Below are 26,256 nucleotides of genomic sequence, written 5' to 3'. Positions count from 1 at the left end.
CTCTACACAGAAACAGCTATGGACTACTGGGACAAGCTGAACCACATATACTGAGGAGGCAGTAGGGGAAAGTGACACACCCAATGTCTGTGCTATGACCACAGCTTTCTGTGCTTTACTTAAGTCATCTTTGTTAATACTGTAACAACACAAAAGGCATTGCACTGTTCAGTTAGTCATCTCTGGTGGATATAGTACCTGCATGAGGTAATCTATTCCTCTGAAGCAACATAATGTCAATAGTTTCTTCTTATTACTTCCCTTTATTGATTTAAAAATGAAATATCCATCATACAGATGTGTTGAAATATGGACATTACACATAATTAAAAGTTTTAGTGTATGAGATATGCAGGGATCATGTGACATGGAGGTCTTTTACAGTGTAAACTGAATGTTGTCCCCAGGATATCTCAAGGCAATACTGTATAGGGCTTGTTAGGGCTGTGAATAATGGGCTTTGGACAAGGAAGAAAAATTCCCAACTGTGTTTCAATTTTCAAAGACTTTGCTGAAATAAAAGATAAACTCCTGTCAGTAGCAGAGCCATTCTTTTTCAAGGACCCACAGGCCCTACAACAGTCTGCCCTATAGCAGTCTATACCCACCCCTACTGCCCCTACAGCACTCTATACCTGCTCCTACTGCTCTAAACCACTCTATACCTGCCACTACAGCACTCTGTAGCTGCCCCTACTGCCCTACAACACTCTATACTGGCCCCTACTGCCCAAAACAATCTATAGCTGCCATTGCAGCACTCTTTGCTGCCCCTACTGCCTTACAGCACGCTATAGCAGACACTACTGCACTCTATAGCTGCGCCTACTGTCCTACAACACTCTATAGCTGTCACTACAGCACTCTATAGCTAACCCTCCTGCCCCTACAACACTCTACAGCTGCCCGTACTGCTCCTACAGCACTGTAAAGCTGCCCGTACTGCCATACACCACTGTATTCCTGCCTCTCCTTCCCCTACAGCACTCTATAGCTGCCCCTACTTCACCCAAAGCACTCTACACCTGCCCCGACTTCCCCCACAGCACTCATAGCACTCTATACCTGCCCCACCTGCCCTACAACACCCTGTAGCAGCCACTACTATACTCTGAAGCTGCTCCTACTGCCCTACAACACTCTATACCCACCCCAACTGCCCTACAACACTCTATAGCTGTCCCTACTCTCTGTACAGCACTCTATACCTGCCCCTGCTGCCCTACAGCACTCTATAGCTGCCCCTACTGCTCCTATAGCACTGTATAGCTGCCCTACTGACCCTACAGCACTATATTACCACCCCTACTGCCACTACAGCACACTATAGCCCCTACCCCTAGTGCCCTTACAACACTCTGTTCTTGCCCCTACTGCCCTATAGTACTCTGTAGCTGCCCCTACAGCCCCTACTGCTCTCTATACCCGCAGCTACCGCCCTTCCAACTCTTTATTCTTGTCCTTACAGCCCTAAAAACTACAGCTGTCCCTACAGCACTATATAGCTGCACCTACTTTTTCTACAGCATTCTATACCTGCCTCTACTGCCCTACAACACTCTATACCTCCCCCAACTGTTTTACAGCACTATAAAGCTGGCCCTACTACCTCTACAGCACTCTATAGCTGCCTCTACTGCCCCGACATGACTACATACCTGCCACTATTCCTCCTATATCACTCTATAGCTACCCCTACTGCCCCTACAGCACTCTATACCTGCCCCTACTTCCCCTACAGCACTCTACACCTGCCACAACTGCCCTACAGCACTCTACTACTCCTACTGAACTCTAATGCTGCTCCTATTGCCCTGCAACACTCTATACCCACCTCTACTGCCCTACAACACTCTATACCCACCTCTACTGCCCCACAACACTCTATACCTTCCTCTACTGCCCTACAGAACTCTATTCAATCCCCTATTGCCCCTACAGCTCTGTATACCTGCAACTACTGCCCTTAAAACAGTCTATTCTTGCCCCCTACTGCCCTACAACACTCTATTACTGCCACTACAGCACTCTATAGCTACCTCTACTGTCCCTACAGCACTCTATAGCTGCCCCTACAGCACTCTATAGTTGCCTCTACTGCCACTACAGCACTATATACCTGCCCCTACTGTTCCTATGGTGCTCTGTAACTGCCCCTCTTCTTTCTATTACTATTATTATTGTTCATTATTATTGTGGTTTTGGAGGCAGCTGCTACCCCAAAGTACCTCATCCCAATGCTAAAATCTAATTCTCAATTCCTGTCTCATTATGTCTTGGGTCATTATTTCCAAATATACTGTTTAATGTACTGATCAGTATGACTGTTTACTGATTGGTAAGGACAAGTAAACCCCTGAATAATGCATGTAATTGTATTGCTAGTGTGACCACTGTGCAGTTTATGGAATGGGTAAGGGTTACAGAGAAAATCACATGGTGTCTCTCTCACTGTGAAGAGAGCAAGCACATGACCATATTAGGATGTGAAAATACATGCTTTTCTGCTGTGGAATTCACCAATTCCCCAAATCACAGAAACACAGATAACTTACTTTCCAAATGGGTTAAAGGTCCAGCAATAACCATCTTTAGAAAAGAGAGGGCAACAAGGAGAGAAAGTATGAGAGAGAGAGATAGAGAGAGACAGATAGAGAGAGGGAGAGAAAGAAAGAGGGAAGGAAAGAAAAAGAAAGTAAGAAGGTGAAGAGTAATGAGAGTTGTAGTTATTGCATTTTTTTTCTTGTACCATGTTGTTCTGCTTGATATGGCCATGCTGATAGAAGCACACTGAAAATTAACTAAGTGAGAGATGAAGATGGAAGAGGGAGAGATAGAGAGGAAAGGAGGGAAGATGAAGGGAAGAGAGCAAGCTTTCAGTCATTGTGACTTAGGTACCCATTACTGTGGACATGTGGTGTTGTCATCAATGAGTCTTACACATTGTGCTGTGTGCTGAGGTTGTTATTGAGGTAATTCATATACAAAATACCTGCTTTGTACTCTCCCATCCACCACAGCTTCAGCATATCTTAAACTGTTCTATCTACAACCTAAACTGTCTTACCATCCTGATTATTCCCCCTTCGTTTGCTCTGATATGTAGGCACATAAGTGAAAGTGTATTATTATTATTATTATTATTATTATTGTTATTATTATTAAGGCCGGTGTGACAAGATAAACATGGTGGCATTATTTGGTAATTCAACATAGACCTGATATGCAGTATCTCCATTTTGAGATATTATGACGTTATTACCAGTGTTCCTAAACTTTGATGCAGAGGATTTCTGTATGTACCGCATGTAACTTTAATTGGGTGCCTCCAGGTGCTCAGATACCAGAACCTCTGGTAGACAGGAAAAACCCCCCTTAGAGGTTTTCAGCTCAGTGAGGACACCGTCTTATACATGGAAATTAGATTAGCTTGCAAGTGACGCGTCATCATGACTGCCTTGCGCTGAAATGCATGCTGTAGCTCAATGCCTATCTCTACCGTGTCTTGCTGCCTCAGTATAATTTTATGTTCTGCCAAAGCAAAGAGTGCAAAACCTTGTTTCCTGAGGGTGAAGCAAACTACAGCCTTTTCTGTGGTCTAGCTCAGCATTGCTGCAGGGATTATCCAGATTTCTGAAATTCAAGAGCAGAGGACATGGTGACACTGAGATTGACAAAGCAAGACATCGCTCCCCAGTGGTGGAACGAACTCCTGGTCTCGCTACGGACAGCTTCTTCACCCCAGTCCTTCAGACGGGGCCTGAAGACGCACCTCTTCAGACTCTACCTGGACTGACCCAGCACACAATTGCTGCCCCCCCCCCCCCCCCCCCCCCCCCCCCCCCGCCCATCAGTGCTGTCGTAAATTGCTGTGCTTTTTAAATTGTGCTTTTAAATTTCTCTTGTTGCCGCCTTTACCCTGACGCTCATTGTGCCGTTTGAAGTTGTTGAAGTTTGCCGTTCGAAAATGTATTGTACTAGTTGCCCTTTAGGCTGTAATTGTACAAATCTGATAGTACTGTGTCCTCAAACAGACGTCTGCTCTCAGCTGAGAACTGTCTCATTGTGGAACTGTACACATCCTGTCCCCGTACTGTCGCTGTACCTACTGTATGCACTTTTGTAAGTCGCTTTGGATAAAAGCGTCTGCTAAATAAATAAATGTAAATGTAAATGTAAGACACAGAGAAAACTGCCAACATTTCTGGCTGGTGAGATCAACATTTGAGTGAACGATCATTCAGCCTGAGCAGGTCCAGGTGCTTGTCTGTGACTAAGAGGCCCAGTCTCACAGGTCCATTTTATGGACAGAGCTGTTATTGCTCTGACCAACTCAGGCACTGCAACTCTGTGAACTCCAAGGAGACAGAGAAAGGACCAGTTCTGGTAACACCTGCTTTAGACTGTAGTCACATTGTGCTGTACTTATATCACCTGCAGTAGACTGCCGTCTGACAGTCTGATGGTAGTACATATTGCACATACATACACACAGGCATACTGCCTCTGGGTGGGCAGGGCGGGCGGGATGGATGTGCATGTGGTACTTTTCCATCTGCTGTTTCCTCTTAGGAGAAGAAGGGGTGTCCTACAGCAAGACAGATTTCTGCATTGTGTTGTTACTGAGGTGTGGTTCCAGTGGTTCTCATGCTGTGTTGTTTTTGTAGACTGGTTCAGCAAGGATGGGAGTTGATTTGTCAGAGGGCAGGATCAGAGTGGAGCTAATGGGTGTTAATACAGGAAACTGAGTGGTTACAGCCCTGAGACCCTCTGTTAATAGTCATTGGAAACAACAGAAAATAACTCTCTACTTCTGCTGGGTATCCACTCTAATGTTCAAACTGGAGTATTTAAATAAAAACACACTGCGTTAGGGTTAGGCTGTTCATTTTTTGTCTCATACTGCTCTTTTTTCCAAGGTAAAAAAGTGAAGTGGACAAACATATGACTGAGAATACAAGAATTCATGCTTGCCACCCGCTTTCTGAATGAGCATTAAGGAAACACACAATTGGAAGTTCTTTACCCAGTGAAAGCTTTAGATATGGACAGATAGCTATAGACATTTCATAATAAATGTTCTGTCCTAGATAACTGAAATATTTCTGCAGTAGTACTTCTAAAACTGTTAGCCTTGGTGCTCAGGCTGAATGATCGTTCACTCAAATGTTGATCTCACCAGCCAGAAATGTGGGCAGTTTTCTCTGTGTCTTGCTTTGTCAATCTCAGTGTCACCATGTCCTCTGCTCTTGAATTTCAGAAATCTGGATAATCCCTGCAGCAATGCTGAGCTAGACCACAGAAAAGGCTGTAGTTTGCTTCACCCTCAGGAAACAAGGTTTTGCACTCTTTGCTTTGGCAGAACATAAAATTATACTGAGGCAGCAAGACACGGTAGAGATAGGCATTGAGCTACAGCATGCATTTCAGCGCAAGGCAGTCATGATGACGCATCACTTGCAAGATAATCTAATTTCCATGTATAAGACGGTGTCCTCACTGAGCTGAAAAAACCTCTAAGGGGGGTTTTTCCTGTCTACCAGAGGTTCTGGTATCTGAGCATTTGTCACCTAGCATTTCAGACAGTGTGGAGGTACACAGAACTGTGCCCAGGCCCGCTTGAAGAGGTGGGAACTCCAAGCACGAAACTCGAACATGATGCCAATGATGCAACTGTCCCATTTAACAAATATATGCATTATAGCAACAGTTAGCTGGATATCTGTTAGTTACACGCCCAGTCATAATAATTACTTTAAACTATCACTTGATTAGCTAGCTGAAAATGACTCCAAATAAGCCACAAGGTAAGTACAATCATGAACTCCGATGTGCTTTTCTTCAGCACAAAAAGTTTGCATCGTGCTGACGTAAGCGTGCTCAGACTCGGAACGTTAAGTGCAATGTGAGTGCAGGCTAGCGGGGGAGGGGGGACAATCGTGCACAGGCACAGTACAAGGCAACCGGGCCTAATGTGACTATGCCCTCAGTGAACATCCCAGGAAGAGACCCAGGAAATGTGCAGAAGCGTGATACAGGCCGCATTTTAGAAGTCCAACCTATTATTTGTTGAAAGCACAATAAATGCTCAGAGTGTCACAGATGTTGAAAGCACAATAAATGCACAGACTGACAAAACGTTTTTTTTCACCCTTCCTTCCTTTTGCAGTTCATGTTTTGCAACTGCAAAAGCAAAAAAATAAATTACAGGAATTAGATCATGGTACTGTACAACCAATCAGAACTTATTTTAAGCATTTGTATACACCCAGAAAAAGAAAGACAGAAAAATGAGACAAATTCAAAAAATCTACCTAATTGCAATATTAAACTGTTTTATTATGAATGAGTGCTCTGAATGTGACTGAAGATTTTACCAAGGGACAATGCAAGCATGCATTACCCAATTGTTGTGGCTGGTGTGGAATTATAAAATGAAAGGTTTCAGACTGGAAAAAAAAGTGTTACTGAAAATACCTGTGAGCGAGCAGCTGCACTGTTATGCAATTGGAGGGAAAAGGTTCAGAAGCCATCCCATTCTGCAGGTCCTGTTGCTACACACAAAATTCTGTTTCATTGAAATAGCATTTATATGAAAGCAGTTATCACCATAATGAGCGGAAACCTTGAAAATGTTCATGCATGAACATGGATTTGTTTCTGTACAGGGAGTCACTGCTTACCACCACATTTACTGTGCTACACAAGACAACAAAAGAAAATTTTTCTTTCTCACCCCATGATAAATGGTAACTTTAGGTTTCCTCTATTGATGCTGTTTCCACCAGAAAGCAAGGTTGCACAGGACAATGTACCAAACTAGCACAGGAAATGTCCTGGTAACCAGAGCCATGTAGAAAGAGAATTGCGTCAACTCCGTTCACTCCAATGGACCATTTTTTTACAGCAATGGCGGATCGTGGAGCCTCTCAATAGTTCCCAGAATTGAGCAGCAAATACTAGCAGCGCAGTAGAGTTGCAGCAGAATAGACCGTTTGTGATGTACTTTTAAAGGGTAAGACGTTAAAGAATCAGATTGTATATTATCAGCACATCTGAATCAAATTAACATGTGCATTACAGCATGTTAGTGGATTATCCCCCACTAAATCAGTAGATTTAGGGAATGTTAACAGATAACAGATTAGGCTAGGATACTGGATAAAGTTAGCAACATATAACATTAACCACTAACAGCCTATTAATATGATTACCTCACATATTTTTTGTTGTTGTAATCTTTAGTGATAGTAAGATTGGTCCTGCTGAATTGAGCCAACCACTTTTTCTCCTCTCCGTGTCAGCGGGGAAACCGTACATTCATACTTTGCTGTGCTGCATCCCCATGCAGCACAGCAAATCATGGTGGAGACTACATGAAAGGACAACACGGAGGAAAGGGCACAGACAAACTGCTTGACATGCTATTCATGTTTCTGAGTTTATTAGAGATGTATTTAATGAATTCATGACAATCGTTGATAGTCACTCCTTCTGTCCTATCTGAAAGTCATAAAGATTACATTAGTAATTAAGTCATTAAGATTACTTAGGTACTCAGCAGGGGCGGCGCCGATGGCTCATTGCAGAGGAGGCAATGAGTATGGAGATGCAAGACAGATCCAAGGGAAAACTTACGGAGACAGAAGGGCGGAATGGAGAGAAATGCGGATGTGTGCTATTTCAACCACCATGAATTAATGTTAGAAAATTAATCTGATCTGAATTTTGAAACATTCCTTCCCTTCCCCTCCCTCTAAATATATCAATAAACATTAGGATATGATTGCTCTTGACTACCATACAAGTTTAAGAACATAATAATAAAAAAAGAATTCAAAGCAATAAACAACAGTAACACACTCTTTAACCAAGGTAACGTTAGCCTAAAATATGTGAACAAGGCAGGTAACGCTAGCTGTTCACACTAATCCTCAAATAGTACCGAATTTTACTTTTAAAAAAAAAAAACATATTGATGTAACTACATACACATGTCGGTGTGCTATATAAATATTGCAAATCAATGCATTTATTGACTACTAATTACCAAAAATCGCAGGTCTGTCTCTCTGTATTTACGCATTCAAATTGCCCGGCAAGAACTTCCTGGAACAATCTGAAGTCTACATGAATCACGTGGCAAACAAGCATTTTGAACTTCCATTGAACCGTCTCTCTCTACATGGCTCTGCTGGTAACCAGCCTTCAGGCCCCCTTTGTGACATCACATCCTGTCTCTCTCACTTCTTCAGACAGGCTCATACAAAACTGAATAAATGACAAGACCCTTTTTCAGCCTTGATTTTGTTTGAACAGTTTCATCAACCGCTGTCATTTTCTCCCTGATGCTAATACATCTAAAGATAAATAAGTAACTCAGAGACCCTGCATACATTTCACCTGAGTAGAAACCCCTGAGGTTCAAAATTCTAGGTCCTGTGTGACGGAGTGCCGTCACTACGGTTGAGTATGCGCTCTGACTGCCATACCAATGAGCCTGGCTCTTTGGTGTCGCGGTCAAAGTCGCATGGTTGGTACCCCGTAGACCTGGGTTCGGGGGTGACTGCTCTCGCCCTTTGCTACATCCTGGATGCTCAGTTACAGGTTCTGGGCCCTAGGTTTGTGATTCTGGGTCCTGGATGGTCAGTTACAGGTTCTGGGTCCTGGGTGCTCAGCTACAGGCTCTGAAATGGATCTTTTGGGCAAAAGCTTTTTTTTTTCCATTTTCTCCCCAATTTGAAATGGCCAATTCCCCAAATTTTTGGAATGCCCAATTTGTCATCGATGTTCGGTCCCATTGCACAGCCCCCACTGTCAATCCGGGAGAGCATGGACAAGCATGTGCCCTCCTCTGAGGCACGTGATGTCAGCCACTGCTTCTTTTCGCACTGCGGTCTAAGCTAGCTTAGTCTAGCTTAGTCTAAGCTAAGCTAGCACAGAGATGAGTTGGAGGAAGACATTTCATACGCAGCTTTGGCACGTGGACCACAGGCGCCCGATCAACCAGCAGGGGTCGCTGTTGCTGATGGGACTGAAGCCCCTGCCGACGTACCCACTCCTATCCCCAGCGGAACAAAGCCAATGTGTTCCGCCTGTGAGCTCCCGGTCACTGTCGGCAAGTGACATGGTCGGGATCAAACCCAGGCCGTAGCGTTCAGTCTACACTCGGAACGAGTGCTTTTACCAACTGAGCTACTTGGAAGCCCCACTGGGCAAGAGCATTTCTGCCCTGGAATGCATATCAAGTCCCAGCCCTGGTGAAAATCTGCTGCTGAGCTGCCAAGAGGAAGTGGAGGAAATCCAGATCCTCTGTGGACCTGACTACCTATCACTCTCTGCTAACAGCATTCACAACTGCAGCAACATCAGCTAAGTCCTCATTCTTCCAATGCAAAATTAATGCGAACATAACTAACCCACAAAAACTTTTCTCTACCTTTTTCACCCTTCCCTCCCCTCCTTCTCCTCCCACCCCCTGCCTCCTCCCTGCCAATGATTTTAGGGTTTACTTTGAGGAAAAGGTGACCAACATCCGGGACTCCCTCACTCCCTCAACAACACCCTTGACCGCTACAATCAACTGCATCAACCACCTGTCCTCTTTCATGCCGCTCAACGATTTGGATGTGCTTCAACTCATCTCAGACCAACATGCTACAACCTGCCTTCTGGACCCCATCCCCTTTACTCTGCTCCAATCTATATCCAGTGAGATCGCCCCATTTCTTTCTTCAATTATCAACACCTCACTAATCTCTGGTATTGTTCCCACAGACCTCAAGAAAGTTCTGGTTACTCCACTCCTGAATAAACCATCCACTGACCCATCAGATGTTATGAACTACCGACCGGTATCTCTCCTCTCATTTCTATCCAAACCCCTGGAACGTGCAGTGCTTAATCAACTGCCCCCTTTTCTTCTCAGGAACAACTTCCTGAACCCCCACCAGTCAGGTTTCAGAGCTGGCCACTCAACAGAAACCGCACTCCTGGCCGGGCCCCATCAACCATATATGGTACCGGGTGAGCACCCAAGGACACCAACTACTAGCGAGCACCAACGCATCTGAACTTAATCTGACTATATCAGGTTTTTTTTTTAATGCAGAAGATTGTTTGAAACGGTCAGTATGTTGGGTATAAAAGATACTCATACTCAGGGTGCGAAATACGGACCCCCGAGACCCCTTGATTGACACTTGAGAACCCCTGAAAGCCTCAACAGCAACATTTTGGGGGGTCTCGGGAAAAATTATTATTTGTCACTTGCAATTGTCACTAAAAATGTCTTTTAGCCCTTAAAGCCCGACAGACGCAGCCTGCACCCAAATTCACATTCCTTCTTCTCGGATGAATTGCTCATTAAGTATTCATCGCTAACGATGCTAGTTGCTTGTCTATGCTACGAAGTGTTGGCGAGAAAATCTGTTAGGAGACAGTTTTGTGGAATGGCATGGCGTTTGATCCGGAGACACGCTATGTGTATTCGAATACAAACGCTGGAGACAAGCGATGTGTATTTGAATACAACGCGATGTCGCTACATCCGACCGGAGCCAAACGGCGCGTCTTGTGAACCCTATGGAGCCAATTAGGTTACAGGGCTCAGGAAATACCCAATTAGAGAGGGAGCTGTTGAGCTATGCACAGCTCCACAAAACCAATCAGAAACAGCACCCCCGCTGGTCATCATAACTCATATGTAAATGTGCCTGCTATTAACTGTATAAAAAAAGAACAAAATGATATACTAGTTGAACCTCTGCTGAATGCTGATGTTCCCACGGCCAGCTGTGCAAATAAACCTTCCTGACTTTGCTACGAACATCGGATCTGCTTCTTTATCGGAACAAAACACGTTTTGGTGTTCCGGACTTTTACTAACACATCAAATTTAATCAATCTGCATACAGCTCTGCATCCATCTCCACACCTATTACTCTTGTTCAATTACTCATGAACTCGTCATTGCACAGATATGGAACACATATCACAAGAAAGAGCGGAACTGGAGCTTTGTAATGGTGCTAGTCACATATTTGTACAACGTGATTACCGAAGTAATCACGTTATGAAGACAGATCAAACTTATGCAAAGTAATATCTTTAAATTAGTAAATTTAAAAAGAAATTAGTCTTCACTCATTTTCACACTGCTGCTTCTTGGTTGAATAAGACACAAAGTCCCTATCGCTTAATGTACCACATATCAAAATAAACAGCAGAACGTACCCTTTCCGAAGATCCTAGTTGTTTCTCTGTGCGATAAAGCGTTGTTGAGTAATCCGGTTTTAAATCACAGCAAATTTCTACATTGTCTCCAACATAGGGCTGACATTACATCCCACAGTATGAAAAATAAAGTCATTATCCAATGATTCAGTGACAAGAGTTCAGTGAATAAAACAATGACATTTATTTCCGTTAGGCACTAAACACATATTTTTTTCAAATTGCTAAGTCATAGAGTATCCCAATCCACACAATACATACAATTATTTATTTACTTATTTACTATCCTGTTGAAAAACAAATAAAAGAATTGTTCACTATATATATACACTATATGGACAAAAGTATTCAGACACCTGACCATTACATTGTAATGACTTTGTATTCAAATGCATATACTATAATATGGAGTTGGTCCCCCTTTTGCAGCTATAACAGCTTCCACTCTTCTTGGAAGGCTTTCCACAAGATTTTGGAGTGTTTCTGTGGGAATTTGTGCCTATTCATTCTGTAGAGCATTTATGAGGTCAGGCACTGATGTTGGACGAGAAGGCCTGGCTCGCAATCTGGCTCGCAAACAATGTCTTGGTATGCTGAAGCATTAAGATTGCCCTTCACTGGAGATAAGGGGCCTAGCCCAAACCCTGAAAAACAGCCCCATACCATTATCCCTCCTCCACCAAACTTCACAGTTGGCACAATACAGTCAGGCAGGTAATGTTCTCCCAGCCAAACCCAGACTTGCCCATCTGACTGCCAAACGTGATTCGTCACTCCACAGAACACGTTTCCACTGCTCCACAGTCCAGTGTTGGTGTGCTTTACACCACTCCATCCGATGCTTGGCATTGGACTTGGTGATGTGAGGCTTGCATGCAGCTGCTTGGCCATGGAAGTATACGTATTTGAATACAATGTTATTACAATGTAATGGTCAGGTGTCCGAATACCATATAGTGTATGAAGGAATCAGTCAATCAGTCAGGAATCATCAAGGGTAACACCTTCCAAAAAGTGTAACATAAGAAACTCCTGGTGAAATCTGTACTGTGATCTTCCTTTGAAGGCGTTTTCACTCCCATATACCATTGTTATAGATGTTATAGATTTTGATGTATATGATGTCATGCTTTACATGTCATATATTAAAGCTTCTTTTTCACCTCATGGGTAGCCAAGGAGACTTTCCAGCAGAGGTACTGATCCCAGAGCAGTATTTTTACAGCTCAAGAGGTGTGTGGCATGGATTCAGTTACTTAGACACAACAAATCAGAAGACTGAGGGTTCCAGTCCTGAGAGTGACATCACTTTGCCCTAGAGAAATGCAAGTCTGAAAGTAAGTCTGCCACAAGATCCCTGTGGACATGAGGTTAGGGCTCTTGTCACCCCCAGTTAGGTGAACTCCAGAAGGTTGGAGGAGAAAAAAAATTAGCTGAAAAGGTCAAGGTGGGCTTAGAACACATCATTCACTATATGTACTTGTAGTGTAGAGCCATGGGGTTGACACACACACAGTGCAGTGTGTGTGGCACTATACTCCATCCCAGTACAGATAAGTGTTACATTTCAATTTTTACACAACATAAGGTCCTCTGATTTGATTTTTGCTATTAAGGAACATTCAATACCACCACACCATAAACTGTTATTAACTTACTACCTCTGTACTCTCCTCCTATCAGACCATCTTGAGGACAAAGAAAATCTCCCACAGTTTGAATTAATTGCTTACATTATGTTGGGTACTCTTGGCAACACTATATTATTATATGCCTTACAGGCTATAATGCGAAAAAGAATTGATGTGTGGTCTAGAAGGAAACTTACATGTTTATATTACAAATTTACATGTTCATTTTAGCCATTCACAGTCGAAGTTGATGACCATTTTTAAACAGAGAAATTTAGCGTTAACGTCTGTAAACGTTTGTGCACTGAGTCTGACTAAAACCTTGAAAATGGACAAAACTGCAGCGCGACTCTAGCATTAACACCCCCGGGTTAACAAAAACATTTTGTTCTCAATTAATTTAGCTAGTTCACAGCACATAGCATGTAAGCATGACAAAGCACCTGCTCCCTGCTCACTCCTCTTTGATTGTGGATATGGTGCGATTATCTTAGCACACTTGTGGTGGCTGCGGTGTCAGCCAGCAAAGCCTTTTTATTTGGCGCACCTTCTCTGCACCGCCGGCCGCGGGTTTTCACTTTCTATTCATGTTTCGGCAACGAGTGCTAGATACTTTCAGTTGTGATGGCAACTGCTACCTGCTATTACGGATTGCACCAGCCGTGCCGCTGCAGCTAAACCGACCTATTGAATATCTGTATATAGGCTATACCAGCGTTTCCCAAACCTCTCCTGGAGAACCCCTTGTCCTGCATGTTTTAGATCTCTCCGTGCTCCAACACAACTGATTTAAATGATCATTTTGTTATTAAGCAGCTTCAGTAGCTCATTACGAGTTGCCCATTTGAATCCACTGTGTTGGAGCAGGGAGAGATCTAAAACATGCAAGACAAGGGGTCCTCCAGGAGAGGTTTGGGAAACGCTGGGCTATACTAGAATGCCCGTGTCACGTACAATTCTTCCCATCGGTGGAAAGAGTTGTACGCGACACCGACCCTCACAAGACTGACCCACCGGGAAAATTCCCGAACTTCCCGATGGCCAGTCCGCGCCTGCCGACAGGCATTCTGTTATTTATGTCCGAACCCGACCCGAGCCCGACAGATAGCGAAGCCAGTAATAGTGTTTTTATTTTTTTTTTTTTTTACACCGTCGCTAGCGTTTTTTCAGTTGGAAAAAAAAAAGTTCATGTCACGGGTTAGCCGACCCAGACACTGAACTGTTCTGACCACAGTCAGCCCACCACAATGCGAGACCAGGTAGGTAGCAACACAAACCATTTTCTGAAGTTGGAGTAAAACTTACAATAAAAAAAGTTCACTGACAGCACACCTGGAGTCACCCCCTTCGCCTACTCCTCCACTTGTGAGCCCCGGCAAAACCGTGGCCCCTCCCCCCAAAGGGAGAACGCCCCCCACAGGTAAGTGTACACACTCCAGTCCCACAGCACAGTGATCCCCTCACACCTTCACACTCGGGCAGAAACAAGCACTGCAATTTCCCCTCACAAGCTGCGGTTGGCGCCTCCCTCCGACCAGGGGGAGCCAGTCCCGCGCGGGGCTGACCAGGTAGGGTCGCAGGCTGCCAGCGGGAGCGCTCCCACACACACTTATATAAAGCAGGCGTTGCTGCTGATCACATTCCGTCCAGCAGCAACGCCAAAAAATCTCACAAAACTATCCCCCAAATACACCCTCGTGTGCCATAAAAAGAGTCCTTTGCTGTCCGGACGCCAGGCTCCACGTAGTCGTGCTACCAGGTGGAATTGCGCTGCCTCCCAGATCCGATCCCCCGCCGCGCTCTGCAACTCCTACGAACGCGAAGAGGGAACTGAGAAGCCAGCGGAGCCACCCCTGGTCATACACACGTCTCGTGCAGGACGAAATAAAACACTTTCCTTACGTGAAGCAGGGCGGACGCTCCTGCTGTTTGCGCCAATCGACCAGCCGGGCGGCAGCTTCTCCACGGCGGGTCTGCAGACGACAATCTTCCTCTATCCCCGCTCTCTGCTCCGGCGATGCTCCACCCTGCTTGAGTCCCGCACGCACCCAAATGCAAAGACAAAAATAAAAACCGAACGAAGAAAAACCCCGAAACTAATACCAAATGAAAAAGAAAAAAAAGAAACTTAACCGACGCTAAAGTTACCGGTGAAAATTGTCTAATTGTTGTTAGACAATACTAGAACTGGAAGATACTGAAAAAACTGAAATGGTTTGTGGGGACATAAAAAGACGTTCACGGTTCCATGGACCTGACGCCGCTCAAGACCAAGGTGGTGTGGGCCAAACTGAAACTGACAGCGAAGCTTATGATGTAAGTCAAGACACTGCTAAAATCTACGAGGCGCTAAGGAAGATCGCGAGTGATATGGAGGGGCTAGCAGAAATACGTCATGCTACCTGATCGGTAGAGGCCAAAATCTCCACTTTGATTACAAGAATAGACAACATGGTGAAGCGAGTAGAATCTTCAGAGGAGGCCGGGGAAGAGTTGCAGGCCAATCCGCCAGCTACCAAAGCATATATTGACTTGGTGTGGGATACACTGGAGGATTTGGAGAATCTTAGCAGACGTAACAATGTCCGTTTTGTTGGAATTGTGGTGGATATCCCCCTGGTCTGGGCCAAATGGACCGAGGGTCTTCCTCCACATTTTGATGCCTTCGGGAAAATAATAAGTCCTCACAGAGTCTGATATAATCATGGTTGTTTGGTTTATTGCATATGGTGATCAATCACATACAGTAAACCGGGTTGGCCTGCGGAGCAACAGGTGTATATGCAGTGTGTATACATTCACAAGCACTCCCCAATCACTCTGCTCTCCCCTCAGCCTGCATCCATCCTTTATGCCTTTTCTCACGCCTCCTATCCCAGACCACAATTTCCAACTCCTCCGAGGCTCCTCCTTCAAGATCATCCCATTTTCCATTTAATACACCATTATTTAATTTTTAAGCTGTTACATTTACCCCACCTGGAAAGTCCCATAAACTCCATAGTCATTAATTGTATATTATTTTTAAACATAAACATTTCTGAAATTTCCCATTATTATGATTTTTAAACATAATTAAATAATACAGAGTTCATTTTATTTTTAAGCATATATGCCTGGAATATTACCATTATTTCCAGGCCCATGTTTGAATAATAAAAAAGGTCAAATAACTCAGTTAGCCAGACAGTGGTGCTGCAGACTGTAAGAAGGCACACAGATATCTATGTGCCATAGGCTACAAGTTTAGGCCTTAAAACAAAGGGCTAATGTAAGAACTAGGCCCCGTCTGGACACGGCCCAGGAGATGGGCCACAGGAACAAGACAAAGAAGAACTAAACCCCACGAAGGGGGGCTGTTGGCTCAGCACTACTATGATGGGCAACTATGACAAATTGTGGCAATACTCATAATTTACATATGGGGTATACACTTTATCAAAAATTTTCCACCACAGAATCCCTGAGGGAAAGGAGGGCCAAGATATGATTAAGTTCTCGGTATGCTAATATGCTCATTCCGAATCTCATCGACACAGCCGATAGCATGGGTTGAAGATCTCTGGCCCCACACCGGAAATCCGGCGTGCAGAGATTTTAGATCAGGCAATGAATTACTAGCGTATATGAGCTCTGATATTACCAGACTGGAATGCAATTTTAATAAAAAATTTTATTTGTTTTTCGGATGAGTTTTAACCAATAGTAGCCTGTTTAGGCAACGTACTGGCACGAAAGCACTGTTCTTATCCAATTGGCAAAGTTCTAGTTCTAGTTTCAGCTTTCTTTGAGGCGATGCCAGGAAGTATTTGCGGGGACTGTATCAGTTGATTACCACATAATAGGCTAGCATGTATTGAAATAGATGGAGCATGGAAGCGAAACATGTGAAGGTTGGCGCAGACACAAGCACAATAGAACGGGAGGTGAAAAATAAATGGCGATAGGCTTGGTTAAATGAAAACGGTATGACAGACAAACATTTGGCTCGTGTTGTTACAAATTAAATAAGCCCGGGACCTGCTTTGCACCATGTGTTCGAAAAAAATACAGATTGGGACAAGCGGCAAAAGGCATAGTATTGACATGATACAGATCCCTCCCTCACACAAAGCAGCTGTTCGAGCTCTTCGTTTATACATCAACGTTGCCGGGAGCTGTGGCTGCTGGAGCTGCTGCCGCTTCATCCATCCAAGACGGCGTGTGCAATCATAAAGTCCACATTTAGAGCGGAACATGACCTGTCTTTCAGGATAGCACCAGCGCAGTTGACCTGTGCAAAACATCACAGGACAGAACTGCACTCTCCAAACTTAGCGTGTCAAATACAATGTTTCAGGGGTGCCTGCAGGATTTCATCTTAGGGTACGCACAGAAACTTGACCACACACGCACACACACACATCGAGAGAGAGCTGAGAGACAGAAACGCCACTGACTGATTAATGAATAATGAAATCTGGCCTACCTATTTGAAGTTTACTCTCCTTCTCCCGGTCGCGTCGAATTGTTCGAGCACAGACCTTTGATCACATAGGCTAAAATATTTTGGGACATTCTAAAACACTTAACGTGGCTTAATGTTCCAAAACTGTGATCAAAGATCACCTAATTTCTCTCGGACACGTCAGAAACACTTCCTCCTGTCAAAAAATCAAAGCCGAAATCCTAGGAGTATGGTCGTTATCTCACGTTAAGCGCTTTCCTCTCCATTAACACCCATAATAAGGAAAAAGCTTAACGTGGCTTAATGTCCCAACACAACGATCAATGATCACCAAATTTGTCTGACATCTCACATGTCATAAACACTATCTCCTATCAAAAAAGCAAAACTGAAACCCAATGAAAGGGGAACTATCTTGCGTTAATCTGTTTCTTCTCCATTGACCCCCGTTATAAGGAAAAAGCTGAACAATGCATTGCGGACCGAAACAGCGATGTATCAGGACTACACTTCTCTAACACGTTTCTGATCATGACCACATTCAAGATCCAATACGACAACCCCATGGGTTTAATATAAACACTGAAGTTTTCCCCATAGGAACCCATTGTAAAGACCCTGCTTGCGGCTGGCCTACAGGTGGCCTATTGGGAATAGCTTAACGCAAATTTTCATGTTTAACCTGGCTGTAACGTTGGAGGACCGCACTGGGGATTATGTATATTATGTATTCACTTACAATTGATTGACTTGATTATGATCCTTTGTAGTTCCATTATATGAAAATGACTGAAATCAAACCGTATGACATCTGTAATTAAACTCAATTGTTTCTCACAAAATATTTTTATTAATTTTCATTCGTGAGTTTTCATATACATTTTTACCTTATTAATTATCTGACGACATACAGCCTAACAGGTGTAACACCATAAAAAGCTAAGCTTGCAAGCTAGCAGCGTAGGCCACTTACGTTGTATTCATATTAAAATATCACGGCCAAAATGTTTTTTTTTTTTTTGGTAGCAGCTCTTTTCTTCCTCCGTGCCACATTATGTGCCCGTACCACCGAACTCGCGAATGCTTTTCGTGAACTCGCCAGTACTTTTCACTAGTGAGAATGTTAGTGACTGTCAGGGCTCAGGCAAGGACTCAGTCGCAGACCACAGTGCGTCGATTTCCGGGCAGATTTAATCAGACGAGAGCAGATCGTAAACGGTACACAGGCAGGGTCGAAAACCAGAGAGGCAGTCCGAGGGACAATCCAGGAATGGGTAAAGCGGAACAGGCAGGGTCGAACACAGGGGCGGCAGTGTAGCACATTGGTTAAGGACTCGCTGACGGTTTGATCCCCGCTGGGACACTGCTGCTGTACCCTTGGGCAAGGTACCTAACCCACAATTGCTTCAGTAAATATCCAGCTGTATAAATGGATAACATTGTAAAGAATGGTAACCTATGCAAGTCGCTTTGGATAAAATGTAAATGTAAAAACAACAGGCAGGCAAAGAGATCGGGCGAACAATACAGAGCGGCAGGCAAATAATCAGGTCGAAAAACGAGCAGGAGAAAACCAGCGGGGATGAAGAAAGTCAGGAACTAACTGCTACGAACTAGCAACAGAACAGGGACACGCAGGGCAGATATAGGGCAGGGCTGACAAGGGGATGGGAAGCAGGTGTGCAGGCAGGCAGGTGAAGGCGATCAGCAATCAGATGGGTGGAGAACCGGGCGGGGAGCAGGGCAGGGCTAAAACACAAGGAAAACAAAAGCACATGGATCGGGAAAAAACAAAAACACAACAGCTAGGTGGCGGGAGCACTGACAGTGGCGTCTAATTGGATCGTTTCTAAACTCGCAATGATTTCACGCGACAATGTAACATACTACAAATGTAATCATTATTGTACCCATACTAGGCACTACACTGAATAATAGCATGCAGTATACTTGTGTAGTACGCAGTACATAGTATGCAGTAGGCGGTCTCGAATACAGCCACTGTCTGCCTGTCGTTAATGGAAGCTGTCAATTCAATCAAGGTTCAAGGGGGTTGTGTGGGTGTGGGTTGAACGTCGGTTGAAGTTGAAGGTCGATTGGCGCGACCAGAATTCAACTTCGCGTGAGCAGAACTCAACTTCGAGAGCAGAGTTGACCTGCGCGAGCGTGTATGCCCTCCAGCGCTCGCCAAGCAGAAATTCTCTCGCTTGTGGTGGCTGCTTTGTGTGCGAGAATGTTTTATGCACTCGCGACCTTTGACATAAATCTGATGCCATATGGAAACAGGGGAAGCCCGAACACTACCTTTAAATCTATCATTACTTTCATCCTGTTCCTCTTTATCCTTCATGATTAACAATACAACAAATAGGCCTAATTCACAGAGTAATCGACACCAATTGCGTAATTAGAATAAATGATTATGCTCGCGAAACAGCGCAGGTTGTCTGTAGTTTGTGTGTTTGAGAAAGCTACAACGTGAGATTAATTAACAAGGATGGCATTTATCGATTTAAATTACGTTAAATGCTCATGACACATCACAGCTTTTTGAGGTCTGTGTTCTAAACGTTATTGTTCATAATATATATAATAAAGTTGAGATGTTTATTCTCAGTAATTTAAATCGATTTAACTAAATTTAGCTCCTTTTTGTAATTTGAAATTTGTAACACAAGAAATCTATAATGTGAAACATTTAAGAGAAAGCTTTGGGATTACTTGCCACTTAATTATTCAAATTGCCATCCTTGTTAATTAAACAATCTCAGGTTGTAGCTTTCACAAGCACACAAACTACAGACAATCTGCTGTTTCATGAGCATAATCATTTACTCTATTTATGCAATTGGTGTATTACTTGTTTGTTCACACACATTGTAGGAGTACAATTTCTGCAGCCAGCTGTTGCTCTGCAAAATATGCCCCATCCATATAGTATACACAGTATATAGTATACTGACATAGTACTGTGTGTGTAAGTCTACTACTAGAGTCTCAGACATAGCATTGTTACTGGGGGTAAGATATGTCTGATGCACTCATACAAGTCTTACAGTACCATGTGAGTATCAGTATGGATGCGGTATACAGGGGGACTGATACACTGTGCAGAGCAACATCTAGACTGCAGTAAGGAAGTAACCGTATACAAATGATGTGCATCTACAAGCTTAAAACTGTATCGCACACAACTTGGTTCAGACATCTTACCTGTGTCATTGATCTGTGCCATGTTTGAAGAACACTAGTGCATGACAGTGGTGGTGACACTGTCTTCAGTCCCATAGTGCTGCAGTGTGCAGCTTTAACACTGCCTGCAGTACAACCTTGAAGTAAAGAATATTAACATTTGAAGGATGTTACACAGTAAGAAACATTTACTTAACACTAGAAAAGGTATGGTCAAGAAACAAGACTGAACAAAATGAAGATAATTGAAAGGGGCAAAAAAACTGCAACCGCAGTGGAACAAATGAACTTGAACTTATGTATGTCCGAAACCACACCCTATTCATTCACTACACAGTGCCAGTTTTAGGATTTTTGCCATTTTGTAGCTGTGTCTGAAACTGTAGTGGGGAACTATTGAAATCCAACAATGCACTGCAATAGATTAGTATCCTAATGATGTACACAAGAGAGCACAGAATACCTATAATGCATGTTGATGTTTTTAAGGAATAGGGACTAGGGCATCATTTTGGATGTAGGGCTAGACTCCTGAACCCCCAGTAGAGTCTGGCTGCAGGCTCCACTGGTGGAACATGTCCTCTACCGGTGGAGGTGGCAGTCAGTGGAGGTGGAAGTGACGTGATTTTTTCCCATGTTTTTAATTGGTCAGTCGTGTTCTGAGGCTTAAGATTCTCAGTTTGCCTCTTAATGGAGGATATTTTCAATGTTTTTAATCGGAGATGAAGAGTAATTGTGCTTAATTTCTATTGATAGCCTGACTAGCCATGTCATGTCTCATGTAGTTGCTGGCTAGACATGATGTCTCTAATGTTTTTATCGGTTAATTTTGGGGAAATGAGCATAACCGCTAGCCTAGCAATGGCTATCGATAGCCTAGCAATGTTGCTTGCCTTATGCATTTGTAATGTCGTGTTGTTGCATTATTGTTGTTGTCATAGCAATTGTGCTTACAGTTCTTTTCATTCTAAAACATCATCAGCGAACAAGCCGACTAACTGCGTGCTTTTGTTAAAGTGACGCTGTGGTGTCCCTCCAAATTATTGATGCTATTGAAATGTCGGTCTGTACTGGAATTGTAGTCTCATAAACCAGCGTTTTCAAAAACCACAACCAGAAATCGGCTTTCTTAAATTGCAGCGGCACTGTCTGGGAAATGCAACTTTGCAATGTCATTGTTGTTGCCGTGTTTTCCCCGTGTTTTTGTGTTTAAGTGACAGATTACTGACATGTTTTTCCCAGCTGTCCATGCTAATAAAATGTCGGTCATAAAAGTAATCTTGATTGGTAATACATTTAGATTAAAATTAGGTGTTAAAGATTTAGATGTTTCCCCCTTTTCTGTAGCCTATAAACACTACTGTTCTGTGACGTTTACATTGTGAAAAGTGTTGAATGACAAATGTATGATACAGCTGATACAGTGCATAAATACTATTACATTATTTGTTGATTTGTAGTAATCAACTCAACAATTACAGACTCAAGATTCACATTAATAGAAAGTGTTCCTCCATGCAGTTTCCTCTTCGTCGCAGACCAATTACTCTTTCAACGTCTCTCACATGGCATTTCGTGAAAGTTGCTATTAATAACGCAAATAACGACAATATTCTGAGAACACAAGGCATTTTTGTCAGTATTTATTACACATGAAACATTGTTAAACAAATATATTGAAATGCTTGAGAATGCTCCTTCACTAATCGCACCACATCGTCTTTGCCAAATTTCGGCACAAACTTCGTGAAATCCGGAAGAGGTGGTACATCGCTTCTATGAACACTTCCGGTAACCGATTCCGCTGTGATAAAGGCCTATTACAAACAAAAATGGCAGCCTCCGAAACAGCCCCTAAACAAGAAGGTATGTGACAAATTCAGTCGGTTGCTGTACTAGTATAACGTGTATTTACACACAATGCAGTATTGTCGTCCAGTTTATTTTAGTCACGCCTAACCTGGCATGCGATATGTCATGATGTTGTCAAACGAAAGCGAAAATATATATTTATCATTAGCGATCTACACGTTTAACAAGAGTTTAGAAAAACGTGGACTTTTGTGTAAATTAACTTAGAGTAAAATAAACTGATGAAGTATAATTGACTCAGCGAGCAGCTGTAGCCATGAGCAGCTGTGTGTTTGAAGGGGTTACGTCTGCATGCATTTACACGCCGATGGGTTATACACGGTAATGGCAACAAATAGCAAGTCCAGTTTGTTGGAAACGACATAGGCCTACTTTTTTTACGATTTTTACGTTGGGTGCATTTTAATATGTAGTATATCCCCATAACCTTTATATAACCCAAAATACCAGCTATTTTAAACATTCAACATTCTCCAGGAATATCTGCGAAATTTCTCAATCTCCTCAATTACACGTATACTCAAATCCTCTTTCTTGTATTATATTATACACATCAAGATATTGCACTACATGAAATAAAAATAGTATATTAAATTTGTTCATGTAATGGAACACTTCTTAAGAGACTCCAGACATGTTTGCAATAGCAGGACTGATAGGAGCCTAAGAATATTTAAATCTGAAGTTCCACTTTTACATATTTCCACACAAAACACTCCAGTATGCTAACCGCTAAGACAGACGCCCATCTAACCATGATTATTTGTTGATGTTTTTGAGAACTGATAAAACTTCATCTCTATGAAAAATAATCCTTTACGTTTTGCTGTTCAAGAGGGTATTTAAATGAACATTATTTCACTTACAGGAGGCTTTCATGGTCTTTCTGAATGCACAGTAATACTGGGTGGGCAAGAAGACTGATGAAAATGTCTTGACATCAAACATTCATGCTGGGAATTTCTACCGTTTGTTTTCTTCAAATTAGGGTTTCCACTGATGATGGATGGCAATGAAATTATCCATCATGCTCATGAAATTGAGAAGCTCAACCGTGAGGGTAACTACAACGACACCCTGTCTCTGCTGAAGGACCTGGAGCATGCACGGGTCACAGTGGAGTTGCTTCAGGAAACAGATGTGGTCAAAGTCCTATACCAAGTCCTCAAATCATGCCCAGTGGCCACAGTAAAAAAAACAGTCAAGCTTTTACTGTCAAAGTGGAAGAGATTGTTCAGCAAGACTCACCCCTCCACAGGAGACAGCAGTCACCAAAAATGCAACACTGTAGAACTGACCAGAGTCACAGAGGAAAATGGGAAAATGGCTTGTCTGTTAGGTGATAGCCCCAGTGCCTGTTTTCTTGCTGACAGCAGTGTCCTGCAGGGGGATCAGCATGACAGAGCTGACTGCATGGCTTCAGAGCAGATCTTGAGCTGCGTAGAGAGTCTGAGTGATCACCAGGCACAACATCACAGAACACTTAAGAGGGTCGAGACCGAGGGAGAGACACAGAATGATGGAGGAAGAAGTGTCACCACAGTGCCACCAGCGCTGTTCCCACAGGAGAGTCCAGGGGTGTCTGCAATCACCTCAGCAACTCATACATCCCAGTATGACACAGCCTCCTCCCTGAGGTCCAAATGCGCCCAGCTGCTCCTCCAGGCTCTTGTTCCAGAGGCAGTGGGTGGGGCTGAGTGTGCCCCTCAGCACATGGCATTGGCTCACTGCATCGAGGAGCATATCTTCACCCTGCACAGTGCAAACCTGCCCAAGTACAAGGCCTGTGTGAGGAACAAGGTGTCCAACCTGAGGAACCCCAAGAGCCCTCACCTGCGGCAGGGTCTGCTGAGTGCGCAGCTGGGGCCTGAGGCCTTTGCCAGGATGTCCACCATGGAGATGGCTGACCCTGAGCTGAGGGCGCTGAGGGAGGAGTACATGGCGTGGGGCATCCGCGAGCGCCAGCGCCCCCTAGAGGTGGAGGGCACCCCCACCGATAAGATCCGCTGCAGGCACTGCAACCAATTTGACTGCAGGGTGACGCAGATCTCCAGGGGAACGCTGTTCCTGCCAGGGTGGGTGCGCAACAGAGGATGCGATGTGGACATGATGACATTTGTGACCTGTGCCATCTGTGGGGAGAAGTGGTATCACTCTGCCTGGATCTGTCTGTGAACAGGTTGTAGCTAGTATCATAATTTCCTGTTCGATTTTTCATACAGTGTCTAAATAAAATCGACTCTGAATATAGGTCTGTTTTTATTTTTCATTAACATCTTGAAATATGCATTTTCATCTCTCAACAAAACTTGGAGCTGGTGGTTAGGTTCAGCTACAGAAAAGCAATCCGCTGGTTGCACAATCACTTCTGCATTCTAGTTATTACTGCTCAGTTGTTTCCGGTTCAACAATGGCGACTTTCTACACCCGCTGTCTACAAAGAGCTACCAAAGTTGAACATCACCGATGTTCATCAGATTTGCAGGATGACTAAAGCCCCAACCAGCAAATTAGACAAAGGATTTAAATTATATTCCTCATGGGCCACACCGCCGAATGGGTGCCATTTGCTTGTAACTCTTCCAAATTAAAATTCATTTGTTTTCCCCTCAAGAAAGTGTTTATTTTAAAGAAATGGTTGGTTACATGTTCCAATAATTAATATTTGTGACTAAAAAAATCACTATATATGCATGCAAGTTGTATTTTTTTTAAAAATTCAAAGCCATTTTTTCATTTTAAAGGAGACCCAAACCTCAAATTTATCAAATTTTTTATCATGTAATTTGTTAAACAATTGGATAAATGATGGACCACACATAATTGAAAAAAACGGTGGTTTATCTCCATTTTTTAGAAAAACAAATTTAGTAACAGGAATGAACACTGGGTAACAGGAATGAACATTTGGTAACAGGAATGTGTGTCCCCGTATGTGCATGTGGGCGTGGGCGTGTGAGTGTGCATGGCCGTGCGTGCATGTCGTGTGTTGCAAAAAGTACATCCAATAGTGTTTTAGCTAGAATTGCAATAAACTCATGAAAACAAACTTGACCTTTTCTAAGAAGCCTTCTCTAGTTTGGCCCAGACTTCTTTCTCAATCTCCATGTGACGACCTGTGACTGGCCTCAGGGGTGGGATGATACACACAATGTCCTCAAACAGGTACCAAAGGATGTCTTCATGTGCTGGCCAGAAAAACCTGTTGACCCCAATCTTGTGCATACAACGGACCTCAACATGTGTTTCACTTGTGTCTGTGATGACGCCAGGGTACAGGTCACTGTCGTACTTCAGCACACACCATTTGCCAACAACTTCAGGACTTTGCACTGAACTTCTGTGGCTGTGGGAGCCGTCTGTTGATGACTGAACGTGAACCGCTTTGCATTAAAGCACTCACAGTTCAGATTTTGTTTCATTGTGCACAAGCAGCTGACATCCCTGTATGTCAGTTCTCCATAGGCTAGGGTCACAGCCTAATGCATCCTCATAGTGAACGGAATTGGTGGCACATCATTGGGCATCTCCGAAACTGCTTTCTCGACTGCTTCCTCGTTGACAAAAAACAACTTGATTGTCGTTTCTGTCTTTTGCAACACAGCAAACAGCTCTGCGGCATCAGGAATGTCTGTCCCTTTGCTGACCAGACTGTCAGCCCTCCTCTTCAGGGCCCCTCCCACACCACCTTCCCGTGGCTCGCCTCAAAGAAGTTCCACGTCTCAGCAGTGAATCCTCGTCTGAACAGCTCAGTACAAAACATTAAAAAATTCCCTCGCTGTTTATACTGAGTGCAAGGGCCATCACTGTAAAAATGGATCGTGGAGACCTCTGGATGTGCACTCTGCACATAATCAAGCACTGGTGACAAGTGCTGCC

The 26,256-nt window shown here is 43.5% G+C and overlaps 1 protein-coding gene across 2 annotated transcripts; it reads left to right on the top strand.

Moving 5' to 3' along the window:
* Positions 1-22,273: 22,273 nt before the first annotated feature.
* On the top strand, positions 22,274-25,040 carry LOC118786066 (transcription elongation factor A N-terminal and central domain-containing protein). 2 transcript variants are annotated; one of them, XM_036541099.1, is made up of 2 exons: positions 22,274-22,371; positions 23,366-25,040. In XM_036541099.1, the coding sequence occupies exons 1-2, from the start codon at positions 22,284-22,286 to the stop codon at positions 24,550-24,552; spliced, it is 1,275 nt and encodes a 424-aa protein (XP_036396992.1). In that variant the 5' UTR covers positions 22,274-22,283; the 3' UTR covers positions 24,553-25,040. The 2 variants fall into 2 exon arrangements, with proteins under 2 accessions (XP_036396992.1, XP_036396993.1); XM_036541100.1 differs by having other exon boundaries at positions 23,246-25,040.
* Positions 25,041-26,256: the final 1,216 nt, after the last annotated feature.

This window comes from Megalops cyprinoides, chromosome 11, assembly GCF_013368585.1.
Source record: "Megalops cyprinoides isolate fMegCyp1 chromosome 11, fMegCyp1.pri, whole genome shotgun sequence".
Classification (NCBI taxonomy): domain Eukaryota; kingdom Metazoa; phylum Chordata; class Actinopteri; order Elopiformes; family Megalopidae; genus Megalops; species Megalops cyprinoides.
Note: the sequence above shows the minus strand (reverse complement) of the source record. Positions and strands in the feature narration are given on the sequence as shown.

What these genes read in the sequence shown, in the direction of transcription:
- LOC118786066 (XM_036541099.1), top strand. Translation starts at nt 22,284, where the DNA reads ATGAACACTTCCGGTAACCGATTCCGCTGTGATAAAGGCCTATTACAA. An exon ending in AACAGCCCCTAAACAAGAAG is followed by an intron (nt 22,372 to 23,365) that starts GTATGTGACAAA and finishes TCTTCAAATTAG; the next exon opens with GGTTTCCACTGATGATGGAT.